The sequence below is a fragment of the Pipistrellus hanaki genome, assembly GCF_964339955.1.
Source record: "Pipistrellus hanaki genome assembly, chromosome: 8".
NCBI classification, from domain to species: Eukaryota; Metazoa; Chordata; class Mammalia; order Chiroptera; family Vespertilionidae; genus Pipistrellus; species Pipistrellus hanaki.
In genome coordinates, this window is record NC_140510.1 from 35,936,061 (window position 1) to 35,958,094 (window position 22,034).

General features: G+C 41.0%; 1 protein-coding gene across 1 annotated transcript; it reads left to right on the forward strand.

The window, feature by feature from the left end:
• The first annotated feature begins 2,654 nt into the window (after positions 1-2,654).
• On the forward strand, positions 2,655-21,621 carry DAPL1 (death associated protein like 1). Its single transcript, XM_084893306.1, has 4 exons — positions 2,655-2,772; positions 10,745-10,832; positions 13,339-13,399; positions 21,245-21,621. The coding sequence occupies exons 1-4, from the start codon at positions 2,715-2,717 to the stop codon at positions 21,359-21,361; spliced, it is 324 nt and encodes a 107-aa protein (XP_084749432.1). The 5' UTR covers positions 2,655-2,714; the 3' UTR covers positions 21,362-21,621.
• Positions 21,622-22,034: the final 413 nt, after the last annotated feature.

Consider the following 22,034-nt stretch of genomic DNA (forward strand, 5'->3'; position numbering starts at 1 on the left):
CTCTTGACTACCTTCACCCGTTTTGTCCACTCCCCAGCCCCTGCCTCTGGCAACCACCTATCTGTTCTCTGTATATATGAGGGGATTTTGTACCTTCCATATATAAATGAGATTATATGGTATTTGTCTTTATCTGCCTGACTTACTTCCCTTAGCATAATGTTCTCAAGGTCCATCCATGTTGTCATAAATGGCATGATTTTTTTCTTTTTATGGCTATATAATATTCCATTGTATATATGTACCACAATTTCTTTATCCATTCATCCATTAATGGATACTTAAGTTACTTCCATATTTTGGCTATCAATAATAATAAAAGCACAATATGCTAATTAGACAGGAAGTTCTTCCAAACAAAGCTCGGCTGCAAGGAAAGCCTGGGTCCCAGGTGCCTGCCAGCAGCCAGAGGGAAGCCAGCCTGGGTCCAGGTGCCAGAGGGAAGCTGGTGCCAGCAGCCAGGGGAAGGAAGGCCTGCTCCTGCACGGATTTCATGCATTGGGCCTCTCGTTGTAAATAATGCTGCAATGAACATGGGGGCATATATCTTTTCCTGTTAGTGTACATTTCCCCCAACAGCGCACAAAGGTTTCTTTCTCTCCACCTCCTTTTATTTCCAACAACTGTTATTTCTAAGAGAAAGTTTATTTAGAAAGTAGTAGAAGTGGAAGAATTGAGCAGTAGAAGAAATGAACTCAGGAAACAAGTTATAGAGGCAAAAGAAGGGGCCTTGGAGCTTAGGAGAGAGAAGGGTATTTCTTGTCTTTTTTTTTTTTTTTATAAACTAGTCATTCTAACAGGTGATATTTCATTGTAGTTTTGATTTGCATTTCCCTGATTAAAGTGATATTGTACACCTTTTCATGCATGCACCTATTGATCATCTGTAAGTCTTCTTTGGAAAACCATTTCTTCAGTTCCCTGCCCATTTAAAAAATATATATATTTTATTGCTTTTTTACAGAGAGGAAGAGAGAGGGATAGAGAGTTAGAACATTGATGACAGAGAAACACTTATCAGCTGCCTCTGGCACATTCCTCACTGGCGATGTGCCTACAACCAAGATACATGTCCTTGACTGGAGTCAAACCTAGGACCCTTCCGTCTTCAGGCTGACACTCTATCTATTGAGCCAAACCAGTTAGGGCTCAATGTTTTTTATTAAAAGAAGTAACAGACACTGTCTGTTATCCTATACATGCCCTTGACTGGAATCAAACCTGGGACCCTTCAGTCCACAGGCTGATGATCTATCCACTGAGCCAAACTAGTTAGGGCTCCTGCCCATTTATTTTTTAAAAAATTGTTTTTTAATGAAAAAAAAGTGTGTTTTTTTTGCCCTGCCCATTTAAAAAAAAATCACTTTATTTGTTTTGGGCTATTGAGCTATATGAATTCCTTATATAATTTGGATATTAATAGTTTATCAGATACATGGTTTGCAAATATTTTCTCCCATTCATTAGGCTTCCTTTTCATTTTATTAATGATTTCTTTTGCTGTATGGAAGCTTTTTAGTTTGATGTAGTCTTACTTGTTTATTTTTGCTTTTATTGTCTTTGTTTTTGATGCCTCATTGATTTTTTTACTGATTTAAAAAGTAATACAAAAAAACCCCTGTTGATTTTTATTATTTTTCTCAGGTTTTTTTTGTGTTGTTTTTTTGTATTACTTTTAAACCAGTAAAAATCAATGAGTTGAACCAATGACCTTTTAGTGCAAGGGATGATGCTTAACCAAATGAGCCACACTGGCCCAGACACTATTTTGCTTATTTTTAAGTTTAGTTGTTATGATCAGAAATGTGTTTTATTAATATTTTCTCCCAGTTTGCACCTGGTCTTCATTTTTGTAACAATGTTTTTTGAAGAACAGAACTTAATTATATTCAAGAACAAAGAGAAGTACCCGCCATTGGTTAAACGTTGAGCAGCACAGGAGATACTCAAGTTCATACTTTGCCTTTTTTAACAAAATTGGCACCTATTGGTTTCTAGCCTGCTTGCCCACTATCTTATTATAAATATTTTTTCACATCATTACATAGTATTTTAAAGCATGCCTTGTAATTGTGTGCTCTCATGGCTGGCTATATTTTCTTTGACTATCTCTATTTGGGGATGCTTATGTTGATTCCAATGACAATTAAAATAAGAAACATATGATTACCATTCTTGTTTACATCGTTGTTTACATCTCCAATCATTTCCTTAGTATAAATGCTTACAGTTGCAGAGCCTGGGACTAAAGCATAGCACTTTGTTTTATAATTGTGTCTTCAAAAAGATTACAGATGTCTCGAGGCAAAGATCTAGTCTTCCCCTCCTTGACATGCCGGTATGTGACAAACAGCCCATCATGCTGTAGCTTCTCCATATATCCTTGATGGATGAATAGTTAGAGAGAAAAAGTTTTCCGTGGAACTTCGTCCTCTCTCCTCCCTTTTGTGAAAGAAAATTAGAGTCCCCTTAGCCATCTACCCTGCCCTCTCCGATGGAGGAAATTAGAAGAAAGTTTCCTTCTAGGAGAAAGCTTGTCAGGAGATGCAGGTTCCCAGAGAGCTGGGTGACAAGCCCTGTTGCTGCTCAGCAACGCCCTGAAGGGGCCCCGCCCCCAGCCTGTATAAAGCCGGTGCAGTGGGGCAGCCACAGCTGGCAGGGCCTCTGGAGCACCGGCACCAGCACCTGCACCCGCACCCGCACTGGCACGCGTTATGGCAAATGAAGTGCAAGCCCTGCCCTCCCCGCGGAAAGGGGGGCATCCTCCCGCAGGTAGGCTGCCCACCTGCCCTCTGTCCTGTAGGTAGCAAGGGCCTCAGTGCTGCTGCCCTGCCATCCATGCCTTCAACAGAGGCGCCCAGCAGAGCAGAGGTTCCCATTGTTACTCTGACTTCCTCCTGTGCCTTTGATCTCTCTAGGCTTGTGTGTAAACCACCTGGGGATTCCTCAGGCCCTGGATCAATTATTAAAACTTGATGATATGTGAGAGGACAAGAAATGGGGTGCTTGTGGGAAGAGATAGGTAGCAAGGGTGGCCCTTTCCTCCATGCAAGGTGATTTACTGCCATGGAAACCTCCTCCCTAGAGGTTCCAGCTCTGAGACTCAGGATCCCCAAGATACTGTACGTCATCTGACTTCATAGCATAGCCCGGCAAACCAGCTTCCACAGCAAGGACAGCAGTCTCTTCCTCCTCAGGCATTTGGGTTGGGCGGTGGTATCCGTGATGTATTTGCCTGTCAACACGCTGAGGAGCACTTTCTAATAAGGACTCAGACACTGGAGGGGGCTGCCTGGAAACCATAGATATCAAGGTGTTTTGCAAAGCATCCACAGTTAGCTCTCTCTCTCTCTCTCTCTCTCTCTCTCTCTCTCTCTCTCTCTCTCTCTCTCTCTCTCTTTCTCTCTCCCTTCTTCCCTCCCTCCCTCCCTCCCTCCCTCTCTTTTCTCTCTCCCTCATTCCCTCCCCCCTACCATTTTAAATGTGTGCTACTTATATCAACTCTCTGGAATATGGAAATGAGTTTTATTGTACTTAACCGTATGTTCATCTAGATTGACTGAGTTGACTGAGCCATGTAGGCCTATTTTTAGCCAGTTTTATGTTCTTTCATCTGCCTGCCTTCTCCTTTCCTTTCCCCATTTGCAAAATGTACTTATTGGTCTAACTTGGCACCTCTAAGCCAAGGTTATTTCAGTCATCTGTGCTGCAGAGGATGTCGGGAATAACCTCTGCCAAGCTGATACACTGACACGGAGGATCGGTGGTTTTCTGGTGAGCAACCTTGCTGAGAGAGTCGGAATTTTCACTCGTTTCCAGTTCTGGGCTCCATGCCCTGTTCTCCTGTGACAGATTCCTGACACTTAATATTGAATTGGATTTAGCAGAGTTTAACACTATATTTAAAGTTAATGTTGCTACCTAATGGTCAGGAACGATAAATGCTAATTATTAGAAGAGAAGTCATCGCAACAGATGATGACAAAAAACAAAACAAAACAAACACACAAAAAATCCACCATTTTCTTCTCACCACTTCCACCTCAATCCTTCATCAAACAGTTAAGCCAAAGCCTGATTTACTGAATTACAATCAAGCACGAAGGACACAGAGATAAACCCAACCAAATGAGCATTCGGATGAAGCCACCAAGAACTTCCTGTCCTCACCACTAATGACTGCTAATTACTCTGTGTACAGAGCACACCGGGAATCCATCAAGCATGTCACAATGCCTCCAGCATGACAATTAATTATTACGAACTGTGACACTACAGATAAGAGGTTTGGGGTAATTAGAATGGAGATGAAGGCAGACTTTTGCCTCCCCACTGAGAGCAAGGGAACAAGGAAGCCTCCTCCTTCCTCTGCTCTTGTTCAAACCGGTTTTCGATGGTGCACAATTTTATTTACAGAATAACAATAATTCATCACCAGAATTCCATCAAATCGTCACCTGGTTTTAATTTTATTTTTTTAAATATATTTTATTGATTTTTTACAGAGAGGAAGGGGGAGGGATAGAGAGCTAGAAATATCAATGATGAGAGAGAAACACTAATCAGACACCTCCTGCACACCCATTACTGGGGATGTGCCCGCAACCAAGGTACATACCCTTGACCAGAATCGAACCCGGCACTCTTCAGTCCGCAGGACAACGCTCCATCCACTGAGCCAAACCAGTTAGGGCTTCACCTGATTTTTAATAAGCAATTTACAGATCCCGGAAAGTGGGAAGCAGGGACAATATGACGGGAAGGATTTGAATGGCCTTCGGAATTGGACAGATGTGGGTTTAAACCCTGCTTTCATTCCACATCTCTGAGCATCAGTTTTCTCACCTCTAAAACAGGCAACAATAACTAACGTGGGTATTATAAGATTGTGATGGTGATGAAAGGCGATAACCTCTGTAAGGTACCAAGCACATGAATGTTAATCCTCATCAAATGCAGGCCTCATAAAACACATAGCCAATCACAAGTCATCAGATGTCTGAGGGCTGCTGTGTTGGGTACTATTGCAGTAGGCAGAATAAGGAAAATGCATAGAAAATATACCCATTCCCGCCCCATCGCAGTTAAAAATGAAACCACTCAAAAGTCTGCCAGCGGTAACTCTTTCCCACCTTCATGTGGAGTGCTTAGCAGTTTTTCTTTCATGTATATTAATAGAATATATTGCAGCTCCATTAGCCGTGGCTATAAATTTATGCTGTGACACAAGACTACATTAAACATGAGCTGGCCTGGGCCCTAGTAAGCTTAGCTTTGGAGTTTCTGCTTTTTATTTGCCTCGCTCTCAGTTTTATAAGAATCTCATCACAGTGAACAGCCCAAAATGTGTGTGTAGAAGGCGACAGAGGAAGCCAAGTACATAGGTAATGAACTAGAAAGAGCAGGAGTTCATGAGTTTTTCTGTATATTCCCTGCACTTCTTAATTCAGTTTTAGTCAAATGAATCAGAGCCATCAGAGAGGACATCACAGAACCCCAGAGAGAATCCATTTTCTGGATCATTAAAGAGAGAACGGCCGGCCAGTGTGACTCAGTGGTTGAGTGTCAATCTATGAACCAGGAGGTCGTGGTTCAATTCCTGGTCAGAACACTTGCCTGGGTTGTAGGCTTAATCCCCAGTGTGGGGTATGCAAGGAGGTAGCCAATCAATGGTTCTCTTATCATTGATGTTTCTGTCTCTTTCCCTCTCCCTTCCTCTCTGAAATCAATAAAAACATATTAAGAGAAAGAGAGAAAATGAAGTTTGGGGATCAGATCCCCAAGTGTGAAACTAATGCAGAAAGAGGGGGGAAGCCATAGCTGCATAAGGGCCAGCACCATTAATAAAAAAAAGGGGCAAAGACTTAATTCTCTCAACTTCAATCTGCTCAAGTCAACTTATGGGGTTTGATCTGTGAGGTTTGAGAGAGAGGCTGGGAGACCCACTTTCCCAGGCATCACGGGGACGGGGTTTGATGGCCACAAGAACAAGAGAACAACCGCATTCACCCCACACTGACTGTGCACAGAACCTCCTAGTCAGGGCAACATCCCTGCAGACGGACTACGGACCATCATCCTACTCCACAGAGGAGCAAACTGAAGTCAGCGGGGTTGCGGGACTTGTCATTTTCCCCACATAAATTTTATTTTCTAATGAAACTATCCAAAAGAGTGTCTCTCTCTTTTACATGTTTGCTCTCTAGTTTATTGTGCTTATGTGTTATGTATTCATATTCAAAGGCCTGTTAAAATGTCAAATCAGTTCATATTTCACATCACCCAATTCCAGTTCATCCTTTTATGGAGGTTCAAAAGGCAATATACTAATAACACATTATGCTGTACCTACCATGTACCAGGTGCTTATGTGACTTAGGACAACCTGAACAATTGGTATTATTTCCTTTTGAAGGATGCAGAAACTGAGCCTCAGAGGGGTTTAGCATCTTGCTCAAGGTCACAGAGTTCAGGAAGTGTAGAGCTCTTGGACTCCATATAACATTTCCTCACCAAGAAACCTTTCCTCATCCCACATGACAACCCCTCAGATCTTTGAAGATGCCATGAGCTTTGCGTCGTTGCTCCTTCAGAAGTGATCTCTCCCAGTTCCCTAAGGCCTCCTGTGACCTGCTCCCTTCTCCACTCTGGTCACTCTCCTCTGGACAGTCTCTAGGTTGCCAGTGTCCTTTCAATTGAGTGGCACAAAACTCAGCATTTTAAGTTCTCATTTTTAATTGTTGTTTATTTTACAATAACAATTTGCACTAGACTGCATCTAACACTACAAAATCCTAGTGAGAAGTTTTTATAATCAATTAAAAAAACCAAGTTGGTGACTCAAAATGACCAAATAGAGTTTATTCCATGAATACAAGAATGGTTTCACATAAAATATTCATATAATTAATACAATCTATAATAATAAAAGCACAATATGCTAACTAGACTGGACGTCCTTTCGGATGACCTTCTGGATGAAGCCGGAGCTACAAGGGAAGCCCGGGTCCCGGGCACCAGAGGGAAGCCGGTGTCAGCAGTCGGGGGAAGGAAGGCCTACCCTTGCATGAATTTTGTGCATTGGGCCTAGTTAACAATAAGCAGAAAAATCTTGATGTCTGTTTATGCTAAAAAGGCATTTGATAAACTACAATATGTATTTGTAATTTTTAAATGCAATGAAACAGTACTAGAAAGATATTTCCTTAACATGATGAAATAATATATTTGTGAAAATATATGTACTTACTTCTCATGTATATAGCCTTCTAAGTGCACATTACACTTAATAGGAAAATGCTAAAAGCAATTCTTTAAAAATTAGGGTAACAAAGATGTCCACTATCACCACTATTAAACATTATTTTGGAGAAACTAATATAATTCTTTTAATGTTAATCATTTTTAAACCTGGAAAGCTTAAGAATCAATTTAAAACTATTATAAACAATAAGAGAATTTAATAAGATTTAGGTATAAAAATCAATAATAGTAATATAAGAACAACAGTCCATTAGAGTTATTACAGAAAACTAGACCTCATTTATAATAGCAACAGCAACAATGAAGATAAAATGCTTAGGGAATAAATCTAATAATAAATGTGTGAGATTATGTGAACAAGTTGCTGAGGGACTCAAAGGAAGATATAAACAATAAAAAAAAATACCATATTTTTTAACAGAGAGCTACCAGGAATATAAAGATACAAAGTTTTCCTCTTTAAAAATTTATAAATTTAGCCGAAACCGATTTGGCTCAATGGATAGAGCGTCCGCTTGGGGACTGAAGGATCCCGGGTTCGATTCCGGTCAAGGGCATGTACCTTGGTTGCGGGCATATCCCCAGTGAGGGGTGTGCAAGAGGCAGCTGATGGATGACTCTCTCTCATCGATGTTTCTAACTCTATCTCTCTCTCTTCCTCTCTGTACAAAATCAATAAAATAAAATAAAGATGTTATCTAAAAATCTATAAATTTAAAGCAAGATCTTTAAAAATAATACCAATAGAATTTTTTATAGGAAATTATTAAATTGGTTCTAAAGTTCATATGGAAAAATAAATAAGAATGGCTAGTAATATTTTGCAAAGGAAATGAAACAAAGAAGGACTAACTTTGTCAGGTATTAAAGTACTCTACAATAATTTAAATAGAGATATAATGGCATATGAATGGACAGAGAGATTAATGGAACAGAAGTCCAGATATAGCCACTGTAATATGTGTTCACATGTGTGTATATGTATATACATGTATGTATGTATACACACGTGTGTATAAATGTATACACATGTAATATATACACACATATATATGAGTACTTAGTATATGATAAAGATGGCATTTCAAATTAATAGATAAAAGATGAATTTTTAAAAGTATTATCAGGATAATCTGGTAGGTTAGCTTGCTGCTGGAGTCCAGCCAATCAGGACTGAGCAACATGGGCTGGACATGCCCTGGAGCCCTCCTGTGGTCCCTCCCCAGCTGGCCAACCTCCCGCGTCCCTCCCTATCCCTGATCATGCACCAATGGTGTCCCTCAACCTGGCCTGTGCCCTCTCACAATCCAAGACCCCTCAGAGGAGCCTGTTTTGGCCTGATCCTGCAGGCCAGGCCAAGTGAACCCACTGGTGCATGAATTCATGCACTAGGCCTCTAGTGAATCAATAAAAACATTAGAAAAAAAAGAATTTCAACAGTTCATAAAAAGAAAATATAAATAGCTTTTAATCACAGAAACAAACTCAACCTTTAATAAAATATAAGAAATGCAAATAAAATAATGAGATACCATTTTTAAAAAGACTTATTGATTGACAAAGTCAATTGTTTTCTAGCTCACATGGTTGCAAGGGACTTGGGGAGACAATTGCTAACGTTGTGGCTGGTGAGATTGTACACTGGTGCAAGTTCTGGGAAGGGCAATTTGGCAAGATTTAACCAAATTACAAATTTATATTCTTGAGAACTAACAAGATCACTTGTAGGAATTTATCCCATGGATATACTTGCATTTTTTTAAATTTTTATTTTATTGTTTAAAGTACTATAAGTAGTAGTACATATGTCTCCTTTTCTCCCCATTGACCTTGCACTTGTGCAAAATTCTGTATATATGAAAGGATAGTCATTGCAGCATTGTTTGTAATAGCAATGGATTAGAAACATCTGAAATGTCTTAACATTTGGGAATTGGCTAAGTAAACACAGAATGTTCCTATAATGAAATGTTCAAGATGTTAAAAAGGAAGATACACTTCTATATGTGTATTGAAATAAAACTTATTCCAAAACATATAACTGAAGAAATATATAAACAGATAAGGTGCAGACCAATGTGTACCTTATGTTACCATTTAAAAAATAATAACATGTAAGTAGACATATAGAATACTTGTGGATGAATACATGGGAAACTTGTAACATAGCAGTATTTAGAGAGATGAACCAGGGGATGGGAAATAATGGTATGAGGGAGACTGCAGACCTTTTCATGCTCTTTGAATTGTGTGCTTTCTGTATGTATTAGAATCAAAGCAATAAATTAAGCAATCATTTTAAAAGAGCAATGACTAAGTCAGTTCACAAAGGCATGGAGAAACAATTTTCCTTATTTTTCACTTTATCTGAGCTAGTTTTAGAAAACTGTCCATTTGACATTCCCATAAAAAGGATTAATAGGTTCAAACGAATCAATGTCTGTTTAGCTTTTTCTCATTTGAGCTTGTCAGATTTCAGATGAGCAAATTTCCTGGGAACAGAAAAAAGTATTTGCTTTGACTTGCATTCTGAAATGGGTCATTCCTTTAAAAAGTTGATTTCATCTGACATTGTTAAACACTTGAACTGTTGTTAGGTCATCTGTAGCCTGATTAACACTAATTGATATATTGAATGGTAGGATGACTAATGCATTTTAGTGGCTCACTACAAAATCTGAGCTTGGCCAATATCCCAGGTTCGGGGTCTGAAATGAAAGGTGGGTATATGCTGGGATCAGAAGCATCTCTGTTGAATTAAATGCCTGTTATCACCACCGCCCTCACGTTTGGCCCATTCTCAGAATCTGGCTTTTGGTTGAAAAAAGAAAAATGCAAGCCTTGCAGAAACTTTAATCTTGTGGGAGAACAGGAGGGTCACATTGTAATTGTCATTTGGTATCATGAAGAGTGTAATTGGTTTGATAACAAGAAAAATGTTTTTCAGTGAAATGCCTAAGGGAGTGAGTTGTTATTCATCTCCCCAAGTGGAAGATGTACCTGCTGCCTTGGAAAGCTCCCTGAACATAAACAAGCAGACCTCAGCACTTCTTCTTCTCCGCACCTTGTTTGCAAAAAACTTCTTTTTTCTTATCTTTATTCAGTTCCAGGGTAACGTTTTATTTTCTTTGCTTAGATGAAAGTTTAGATTTAAAAAAAAATAAGTTCTAGCCTGGTTGAGCATTGACCTATGAACCAGGAGGTCACGGTTTGATTCAGCTCAGGACACATAACCGGGTTTAGTGCTCAATCCCCAGTAGGGGGCGTGCAGGAGGCAGCCAGTCACTGATTCTCTTTCATCCTTGACGTTTCTATCTTTCCCTCTCCCTTCCTCTGAAATCAATAAAAATATTTTTAAAATAAACTAAAAAAATAAATTCTAAAATTTTCCCCAAATCTAAAGGCATACCTTGAATAACAAATCATGCCTTCTCTTGCTGTCCTAACCCTGACTCCTATATTCATGCTTATTTGTTTGTAGTAAAAGCTGGAGGGAAACGAATTTCCAAAAGACAAGAAATTGGTGTCTTGGAGAGACACACCAAAAAAGCAGGACCTGAGAAAACAAGGTAGGGGACTGCTTGATTTCTTTTCCTGTCACCTCGAGGAGTTTTCAGTGACTCTCCTTCCAGAAGTCAGAGGCCTCCCAATCCCCCTAGGCTTTTGCTAACCAGGGTTACAGACAGCCGCTAAGGTGGGGTGTGGTGGGGGTCAGGATCAGTGGTGATGCAAACTGGAGGTGGCTACCTTCTGTAGAATTCTTTCTGGGACCCCATCACTAACCTTACCCTTTCATTCTCCCACTCTCAGAGTCCAGCCCAGCTGTCTTGTACTTAAATGACAGAATCCTAAATGCATTCAAACCTGATGCACATCCCTTTATCCTATCTTCACATTAGCCTTTAAAATAGTGTCCCTAGGCTGCCCTGTTTTCATAGTATGCTTTCTGCTGAAGCAAATCTCCTGAATTAAAAATAAATGCTTTTTAGTTGTTGTTTTGAATGCATCCCTCAATTATTTAGAAACCATTCATGGCCTCTATATTTGGCACAGCAGGAGGGCCTATAAGATACTGAGGCTGGTTTCGCCCTGCCCGTTCCACCGTGACCTTGACAGGCTGCACTATTCCTAGAGCTAAGCAGAAAGCTGTGGCTGGAGCAGACACGCACATGGCCCAGTCACTCTATGCCTTAGTGAAGGAAAACATGTGGAACTGACTTCCCCAAGTAATATAATGATGGTACTTCAGAGACTATTTCAAGGTGGTTTCCATAGAGGAGTTGGTGAGTATTTGAAAGGAGTTGATTAGATGCCCAAGGTACCTCCTTAAGAGGTAAAATGGCAACAGTCTCAGAAGGAGAATAGGGAGGGACATAGATGATGGACTGTCTCTGCCTCTTTCGTATAACACATTTTTAGATCACTTTTAAAGTTTCCTTTCTGATTTCTGTGGAGGAGATTGTTTGAGGATCTTTTCTACATTAAAATGAAATGCTTCCTAGCCCCTTTAGCAGTGTTTGTTTCTCCCGAATCCAGAAAGTAGCCATCACGTAAGAAAGTGACACTGAGTCCTCTCTGGCGACCCAGCATGGGGGCCAGCTCCTAGAATGGAGAGAGCACTCTGTGGATGATAATACCTGGCTGTTGAATTGCAAGCTGATTGATTTGGAAAGTGGACTCTTTCTGACTTAAGCATAAGCCCTGTTTATGTAGCACACTTGGGTCAGGGGCTCAGCAACTGGGGTCATAGCTTGGAAATGACCTTCTAGTTGGCAGCCAGTGGACAAGACCTATTTCTCTGCACCTCAGAAAAAATGGGGGCTTACTGTTAATTCCAATGTCAGCTGACAGTGAAGGAAGAGGAGTTACCTAGAGAATAATAAAATGGTGATTAGACCCTTCTTTTAAAAATGTGATTTCTTGCCGAAACCAGTTTGGCTCAGTGGATAGAGCGTCGTCCTGCAGACTGAAGGGTCCCGGGTTTGATTCCGGTCAAGGGCATGTACCTTGGTTGCAGGCACTTCCCCGGTAGGAGGCAGGAGGCAGCTGATCAGTGTTTCTAACTCTCTATCCCTCTCCCTTGCTCTCTGTAAAAAAATCAACATATATATTGATATATATATTAAAAAGCAATTTCTTTGTAATAGTCATTAAAAGATGGTAATTGGACTATGACAGAACATAAACAGCAAGAAATCAACCTCTCTCCCCATTTGTCAGTGATAGATATAAATAGGTAGGACCTAAAGCTTATGGAACTTGTGCACCATCTTTAAAAGATAATAAGAGAAATTACAATGTGAAATGGCCAGGGCCCTCCCTGTGCAGCGAGCGGAGGTGCAACCGCAGCTTCACCAGCTGCACCATCAGTTCGCCTCTGCCCTCACCTCTGCTCCAGGAGTGTGTGCACGGGATGGGAGTGCCTTGTCTTCATGGACAAACAGTCCCCTTACATCATCTTGGAGAATAGCTTTTGAAAAAATAGACCCTGGCAAATAAGTTTCTAGGCATCATCAATCTATGTCTGTTTCCTAATAACGTGTACCAACCAACACAAACCATCCAGAAAAAGGAACGATGTGAGCGCAGAGTTTCTGTCAAGAAATTGTACTGCAGGCTTGTCCCTGATTGAAACCCTCCTACAAAATAACCTGGCCTCGGAAGAAGCCAGACACAGTAGAGCGTGTGCTATATCACTCATGTTATGAAGTTCACGAGCCGTCAAAACGGATCTATGGGGCTATAAGTCAGGGTAGTGGTTATCCGTAGGGGCAGCTGGTTAGACTAGTGTTTTAAGTGTCTGAATATGTGCTAAGCCACGTACTGGTAAAAGGTGCACTTTTCTGCGTATGGAATATACTTCAATGAAAAGTTCAAAAGCAAAAGTAATAATGAGTTGGCCTATAAGGCTTGTCCTGGCACGTGGGCACACGGAGGCAGGGTTGTTTGTCTTTCAGATGTAGCCAAGCAGAGTGACGCTGAAAGGCCAAGTAGACCTGCTTCGGTATAAATCATTTAACCTCTCCAGTGGTTAAGTTTTCAGGTCCTGTATGAAGTTTCATTTCATCTTTTCAGTGCCATTGTGAATGTTGCCAAAATACAGACGATGGATGCCCTGAATGACACACTGGAGAAGGTGAGCTGTGGGTGAGATGCATCATGGGATACTCCCAGACAGTACTCCCCCAACCACCAGGCTGTGTGAGTGAGTGAATGAGCCCATGACCGCTGAGGTGTTTTCCAGCTCAGAGGATCAATGTCCTTTTGAAAGGATCTGCTCTCAGTCCCAAGAACACAAAGAGGTCTTGGCGAGAAAAATCGTTTCTCCCAAACCCTTAGTGTCCATTCAATAAATCATCTCAAAAATAAGATAGAGCTGAAACCGGTTTGGCTCAGTGGATAGGGCATTGGCCTGCGGACTGAAAGGTCCCGGGTTCGATTCTGATCAAGGACATGTACCTTGGTTGCAGGCACATCCCCAGTAGGGGTGTGCAGAAGGCAGCTGATCGATGATTCTCTCTCATCAATGTTTCTAACTCTCTATCCCTCTCTCTTCCTCTCTATATAAAAAAAAAAATCAATAAAATATATTTTAAAAAATAAGATAGAAAATAAAAAAAGAATCATGACACCAAATTGGCAGGACTTTACTTTGCCATCCCAAATATTCCCAGACACATTGGCATGCTTTTATAAAAAGGCAGCCCAAGTATCAGGAATTCTACAGTTTTTCCCTTCCTCTCCAGCACTGCCTTCCGGTGAGGCAGTGTTTGACTGGAGGTGAGTGCAGGTGGTGGAGGGTTCCACAGTTTTAGGCTGGAAGAAGGCTGGGCACTGACTGGCTTTGTCCAAAAAAGTCTGTTTAATAGGTGGTTGAACATTGCTATTGTTCTTTCTATATCATGGATTTCTTCTAAGTAGCTCAACAAACTAAGAAAACTTACCAGAAAGACAGTGGTTTGGTTTTGTATTCAGGAGTGTTTTCAACTACATAGGTGAGCTGAATGAGAGTCCTTTTCTTATTTTTGGAGGACAGATACATTGCATGTAAGGCAAGCAAGAGCCACTCTGTCAGCTGCGCCCACGTTTGCTGAAGGGACAGGACTGAGCATCCCTTATAAAAGGAAGACTTGTCATTACTGCCACCATTAGGGATCTGAAAAAGATGAGAACAGAAACTGTGCTAGGCCTCTGAATCCCCATCTGGCACTAGCTCTTCCACTTACCAGCTGAATGACCTTGAGCAGGTCACGCATTCTGTGCCTCAGATTTCTTGTTTGTAAATGGAGATAAGAAAGAAAATATACTTCACCGTTTCATTGTGTGGAATAAATGAATTCACACAGGTTAGCTCTCAGAACGGTGCCTGGCACAGTCACCTGTTTGCACTGTGCTCCGGGGAGTAGCATATTTCATGGCCGAGATGAAAAGGTACATCTAAAGTCCTGGGATGTTACGAGGCAGAGAATACAAGACGAAATCTTGATTATAGATGATAGCTACAGAGCCTTCTCATGTGGGGAGACTGGTTCTCCATCAAATAGATATGAAGTGAGGTCATACGTGCCTCTTTGCCTTGCTGGCTTTACAGGAAGGGCAGGGGTGGAGGATGCCTTGCCAGGGCAACACTAGCTGCCCGCTCCTGCTCTCACCTTCTCTTGCACCTGCCCACTAAACGCCTCTTCCTCGATGGCAAGAGGATGCCACAGTTGTTGGTGAAAACGGATGGCACATTCCTCGAGACTATATGTGGTCAATAAAGCCACGCTGTGTGTAGGTATGATGCAAGGGTGCATATTGTTTTTGTTTTTTTTATAGACCTACTAGAGGTTCAGTGCATGAAATTCATGCACTCAGGTTGAGGGGAGGTCCCTTAGCCCGGCCTGCGCCCTCTTGCAGTCCGGGAGCTCTGGGGAATGTCCCACTGCTGTGGAGGTGGGAGAGGCTCCTACCACCACCACTGCACTTACCATCCTTGAGCCCGAATTCTTGCTGAACAGCACCCCCTGGTGGTCAGTGTGTGTTATAGGAACAAGTCGTTCTGCTGTTCAGTCAATTTGCATATTAGCCTTTTATTATATAGGATATGCATATGTCTGTGACATAGAAGAGTTCTTCCACTTTCAGTTAAAATACCAATTCTCTATTTCAAAGATAAAAAGGAGAGTCAAGTAACAACAACAATAATAATTGTGTTTGGAAAAGTAAGACAATAGTGAGATGGTGTACTGTTAGACATATGTTTAACAGCAACTATACATGCAGCTCAGTGTTTACTGGGGTGGGAATGTGGCCAACACTGTATAGATTACTGCTAAAACAGGCTCTGGCATCAGACATCAGATGCCTGGGTCATATGCCAGCTCTGTCACTCCCTAGCTGTGTGTATTGGGCAAGTTTCTTCACTTTCTGTGCCTCTGTTTCATCATCTGTAAGTGGGAATGTGATTAACAGTATCCACGTCAATGTGATATTGTGAAAATAAAAGGAAGTTATATAACCCATGCAAAGTACCTAGCACAGAGGCAGGCACAACTAGACCTCAGTAAGTGTGACCTTCTAGTCCCAGGCAGATATCCTATATGGCACCATTTGGATTCCTGAGCAAATGATAAGAGGCTAGAAAATCAAGTCCCAAGATTTCCATAGTGACTATCTCAAATATGGGAGTTAATGGGATCCACATATTTCCTTACAGCTAAGAAAAATCCTCCCTGAATTCATAATTCAACCTGACATGTAATAGGATTTCATAATAAAGGTCAACTGGGGTAAAAGACCAATGCCTTTTAAAAAATAGGTCTGCTGCAATCAGTGGTTGTCAGGAGCTTCACTGAGAGGAGGGGTTGACCACAAGAGATAGGAGGGAGTTTTTTTGAGGTGGGGAATGGTGGAATGGTTCTATCTTTTGAGTGTGATGATAGTCACAGACTCTATGTACTTATAAAACTGTGCACTAAAAAGGGGTATATTTTACTATAGAAAAATTCTACTTTGATTTTTTTTTCTTTTTGTTGTTAGTCCTCACATGAGGATATTTTCCCATTGATTTTTAGAGAGAGTGGAAAGGAGAGAGGGAATGAAGGGAGAGAGAGAAACTTTGATGTGAAAGAGACACATTGATTGGTTGCATCCCACACATGCCCTGATCAGGGCTGGGGATCAAACATACAACCCAGGAAAGTGCCCTTGACTGGAAATCAAACCCATGACCCTTCAGTGCATGGGCCAACATTCTAACCACTGAGTTACAGCATCCAGGGCTACACCTTAATTAAAAAAAAAATATGTATGCCCTGGCTGATTTTTTTTCAGTGGTTGGAGAATCAGCCTGTGGATTGATGGGTTCCCAGTTCCATTCCAGTCAAGGGCACATGCTCGATTCCCAGTGTGGGGCATGCAGGAGGCAGCCAATCAATGATTCTCTCTTATCATTGATGTTTCTATCTCTCTCTCCCTCTCCCTTCCTCTCTGAAAATCAATTAAAATATATTTAAAAATAAAATAAGTATGTAAAAGCTATATGGCTTATACAAAAAAATTAAAAGACATAAAAACAGCAATAAAGATAGTGACATCTGCTGATAAATTTTCACCTGTATTATAACGATGCCTTCCACAAACTATATTGTCACAAAGACCTAACAATATGCAATTGGTCAGAAGAAATACCTGCATTTATTAACATTCATTCATGCCCTCCTCTACAATTCTGTCTAGTTCCAAGAACCCATGTTAATTCTTAGATCAACTTAAGAACTTAGAGTCTAAGACTGTAAAAGTACAGCCCGACTCATAGGATCTCAACAACCATTCAATCATGGTAGGACATTTCTTTCCTTATGCTATTTACTTCAGGATACCCTACTTCAAAACCAACCGAGGGTTTAAGATTTGGGAGACTGAAAAAACTGTACAAATCTAAGTGGAATTTCCCCTCCCACTATCTTCCCCATTCCTTCCTGCACACAGACCTCTGTCCCCACTATCTTTCCCCTTCCTTCCCCACCTCTCCAGCCCTAGATAATAACAGAATTTCTGTTACCCAGTGACAGACCACGTACCATGGTATTCCTGGCAGAAGACGGAGTTATGTAAGCTTGAAAACTCTAGGCTGAAAAGCAGGGAGACCTGGTTTGAGACCAAATTCCACCTACTCCTTAGAGATTGTTTAAGCTTTTAGAAGTCCCATAGCTGCTTTGAGATTTATGTTTGCTCATTTAATTTTTTTTAAAGGCAGGGATTGAGAGAGCATGGTACTGCCAAGTCTATTGCTTCTCAGGATGGTTTTGGAAGTTAAATTTGGCATTGGTTGTGAAGCCTCTCAACATGAAAGTATCCAGCTAAAACATCAGAACAGGAGGGTTATGGTATGGAAGGGGTGGAAGGTTGAAGCCCAGTTAAAGTTGGGGCCACTTTTCAAGCCGCCAGATGCATCACCCATGCCCAAAGGAGGGAGACAGATGTGTGTGGGGTCCTAGGGGAGAGGAGAGGATCAAAGGCATCTGCGGATCTAGAAAGGCTTCTCTGTTCCTGGACGAATGTCGCCATAGGAGGAGCCTTGAATTTCATCGACTCAGACCGAATGTTTTGTTTTAAGCACTTTACTTAACGGGGTGTGGAAATCTAAGTGCTACGTTGGAAGTTAACAGCCGGAAAGAGAAATGGAGGAGCTGCCCACATCTGCAATGCTCCCTAACTTCAGGCTCTAAAGCAAAACCTGCCGCCAATTTTCCTGCATCTGGAATTTCTTTCACGGCTCCGATCCTAGAGACTTCGAACAGACTTCTTTTGCTTTTCCTTTGAAACCAAAAATATAGGTTCTGAGGTCACCGCTACGCAAGAGGAAGGTGGATTCTCAATGTGGGTGTTTCTACCGATCTGCTTTTTAAGTTCCGTGTGTTGGCCCTTATGTGGTGGAGCCACGGCAGGACAGAGTCCTCGCACCTATGCCTGCCTTGAATTCCCTCTCTTGTGGGGTTACCCTCGATTCCCTTACCCTCAGGACTCAGACAGGAAACACCTTTCATTCTACAAACCCGGTCAGTTTACAGAGACGAGTGATGAAGAATCCCAGGCTTCCCTCAGTGGAAATGCCAGACTGAAGTCACAGCGGGCTGTAGGCGGCACTCAGTGGAGCTCTCCCTACTTATTTCTAATTCAGACTTGAAAAATAAAACCTTTCTCTCTCCACTGATACAAAACCTAAACCTCAAAATTAGCACATGGAAGGATTGACTATTTTATTTACAGTTTCCATTCTAGTGGAAGACTCTTTGTAGACCCCCCTACGCCATTAGGATGTTCCTGCTGGAGCCGTGGGTATCAGAGACAGCGAACTTGACTCTCCCGTTGTATTTGCAGGGTGTGGCAAAAGGAGGTTGACAATTGTTCATATGGGAAAATAATACAATAATTAATGAATAACAATACATCAACTGTTTCATGTACTCACAACTGTGAACCTACTTTTGCCCCAGCCTGTATAAGTGGTGCTAGAGAAGCCTGTACTGGCCCCAGCCCACCCCCAAAACCTGAACATTTGTAATTTAATAATTATGAGCAGTTTCTCTAAGGCGATTATCTTTGCTTGAATTGATTTCCACTTCCTTCTCAATCCTGTTGATTTCTTTTTCCTCCTAAACTTTCCCAAACCAGACAGAGATGGCCAGTGAGCCCCAAAGGGAAGTCTCTGCCTCATTCTGACCTGGGGCAATCCCCTCCTGAGAAGCAGCTGAGCAGAGTTTTTAGAACCTCAGTTAAACGCTGTGGTTAAAATGTGACCCCCTAACCCTGTGCATTACTGATAAGATTGGAAAATGGTGCCATCCACGACGGACAATAGTGGTTGCCAGCGGCGAGGGAAGGAAGGAATGAGGATTTATTGTTCAAGAGGTACACAGTTTCCATGTGGTATAATGAAGATTTCTGGAGATGGACGTAGTGACGGTTGCACAACAATGTAAATGTATTGAATGCTACTAAACTATACACTTAAGAATGGTCAGAATTATATGTTGGGTGTATTTTACAGAGAGAAAAAATGTAAGCCCTACATTGGAAATAACCCTGGAGATGAATTAATGCCACATTAAGCATTAAGTGTGTTCCAGCAAACTCTCTCCTTTCCGCTTTGCTTTCTCACCTCCACCCATCACCACGCTCGCACCTTAAAAACAACAGTCAACATTGTGGCTTCCTCTCCTCAGTTTCACCTTGTCATCGTGGGCCATCTCACATTGGCTAATTGCCCAGGTCTCTGTTATATCATAGTGACTTGTTCATTTCCTTTCTCACCAGCCCCACCCTTTTACCATACATTTACATTTGACTTGAAGTAACTTGCCGGGTTGTTCTTCCTACCTGTAATCTCTTGAATGTGATTTAGAGCTAGCCTGAAATAATCCATCTGTTTTAGTTGATGCTAAAGACACCCAGTCTGGAAGAAAATCCCTGAAGTCAGTGACCTCTTAAGTTTCCTTCTGGTTCTAATGTTTAAAGAAAAACAAAACAAAGCACTCTGCCTTTACCGCACTATAAAATGCATGTCATGTGGCCTGGTGATAACTGGTCTGACCAAAATAAAGGCTTTAGTGCTTTTTAGAAAGGATTTTTCTTCCTTTCTGCTAGAATGCTAGCATCAACCACCCTTGGGTTTAATTATTGTAAAAGAAAAATTTTAGAAAAATGCTGATAGGCAAAATAAGGAAAAAGACTAGGAATTTCCCATAATTCTAACCTTCAGAGATAACCATTGTTAATACTTCAGGTTATATTCCTCCAGTGTGTTTAATTTTTTAAGACCAAGAATAAAGGACTTTCTAGTGTCAAGTTTCACATGAAAAGAGATGCTGTGTGCCTAGAGCTCAGGGACATTTGAGAAGAGATATAAGGCACCTATGTTTTCCTGGCTTAGGAGAGTCCAAACAAACCATAAACAATGTGATGCGTGAGGTCATGATCCATTTATCTCCCCTTCTAGTTAACTTGAGTGTCAAGGCAAGGGCATCTACATCCAATGGTGATTAAGTTAAATTCCTAGCGAGCTGAGGCATTCCTTTTTTGCTTGCTAAGGAAGGTATCCGTAGGTGCCTTTATGTTTGTATCAATGGCATGGAAACTAAGAACCAGAATAGCCCCAAAAGGTCACTGGGTCCAAACTCTCCTCTAGGAAAATTATATCTGAAGTCCTTGCAGCATTGGGCATCCTTTTGATTTTAAGCCATCGTAATGTAAATTTCATAAGGTCTTTCGGTTCCATATGAAATTTATCTTATTGTCAAATAGTCTCAGTCTGTGTTAACTTAAATCTACTTAAGCCTGTTTCCCCATACATATCTTCTGTGGAGATGACTAATGAGAACTTTTGGTACCTGAAGCTAGTAAGTCATTCCTCAGCTTTCTTTTCATCAGGCTGTTTAAATTGAACCATTTGAAACAGCCAATATTACACCATTTTTGACCTCTTAAAATAGAAGTTTTACATGTTTCAATGTAATAAATAATCCTAACTCTTTCTAACTTCTTACAGAGGTTCTCTACTTCTGATCTTTTGACAACTGAGGGGTTCTTTCCCTGCAGGACTTTCCCAAATGTTCCCGTAAGCTTCTTAGAATATAGTGATTCATACATGCATACTGGTGCCAAAATAATTGCTAATATTAGAAGACTGATGCAGAAATAATGAACCATTTCTACTTGTGAAAAATGTCACTTCAAAACAGACATAACATATGTATTATGTATATTATTTTAATATGATACATGTTATAGTTGTACAAATTAGAGATAAACAAATGAGTAAAAACCCAAGTTAACATACTATGGACCCAGAGCTGGAAGTGGTACTTCAATACTATCAAAGAAGTAAACAAAATTGTAAAATTTCCATGACCAACTGTGTTGCTTTCTACTACTTGAATACTTCACGGTCAAAAAGATCCAATATGCTTATTTTTTTTTCTTTCCTTCTCACATTTAGCTTAGCCATAAATTTCCAGCAATAGTGCACGTGGCACATCAAAAACCCAGACCTGCTCTGGAGAAGGTCACTCCAATGAGAAGGATCTACATTATTCAGCAGCCTCGGAAATGTTAAGCTGGGACGTAAAACACAGCCGTCTGCCCAACTGCCTCCAACATCTGACAGCTTAACTAAAGGACAAAACCTTTCCTTAGGCTTAGTGCACTTGCTTGGTTAAAAAAAAAAAATAGCCTTTGTATCTTCTCTTTGTATGTTAGATAATAAAGCATCCAAAAACTGTGAATGCAATGCATTCTTGGGCCTCATTTTGGTCCAGGACAAGATCCCATTGATAGTTACAGAAGAATTCTGAAGAATAAGTGGAGAATCCAGAAGACTTGACTCCTCTCCTCTACCTCCTTGGACAAGCTCTCTTATCCTTGATGCTGACTCAGTTGTTCCACCCACAGTGAGTTCCCTAAGGCAAAGGTTAAAGAAAAGTGTACACTGAGTTTGGTGAAGACCAATCTTCTGTGCAAACATCAGGAGGTATTCTTTTCTGTGTGTTTGTCTCCAGCTGCTCAAGTTTTCACTTGAGGAAAAATGTCTTCCCATTTCACACATAAATGCATGGCTTAGTGTGTGGGGGGATGAAAAAATTAGATTCATTACAAACATATTCTCTTCTGCGAAGCAATCAAGGATGGAAAGTTGAAATATAGTTTCAATAGGAGATTTGATTAGGGTCTCCCAGAAGGTTCATTTTCTAAAAAGAAATAGATTATGATGCTGCAGGATATTATGGTTG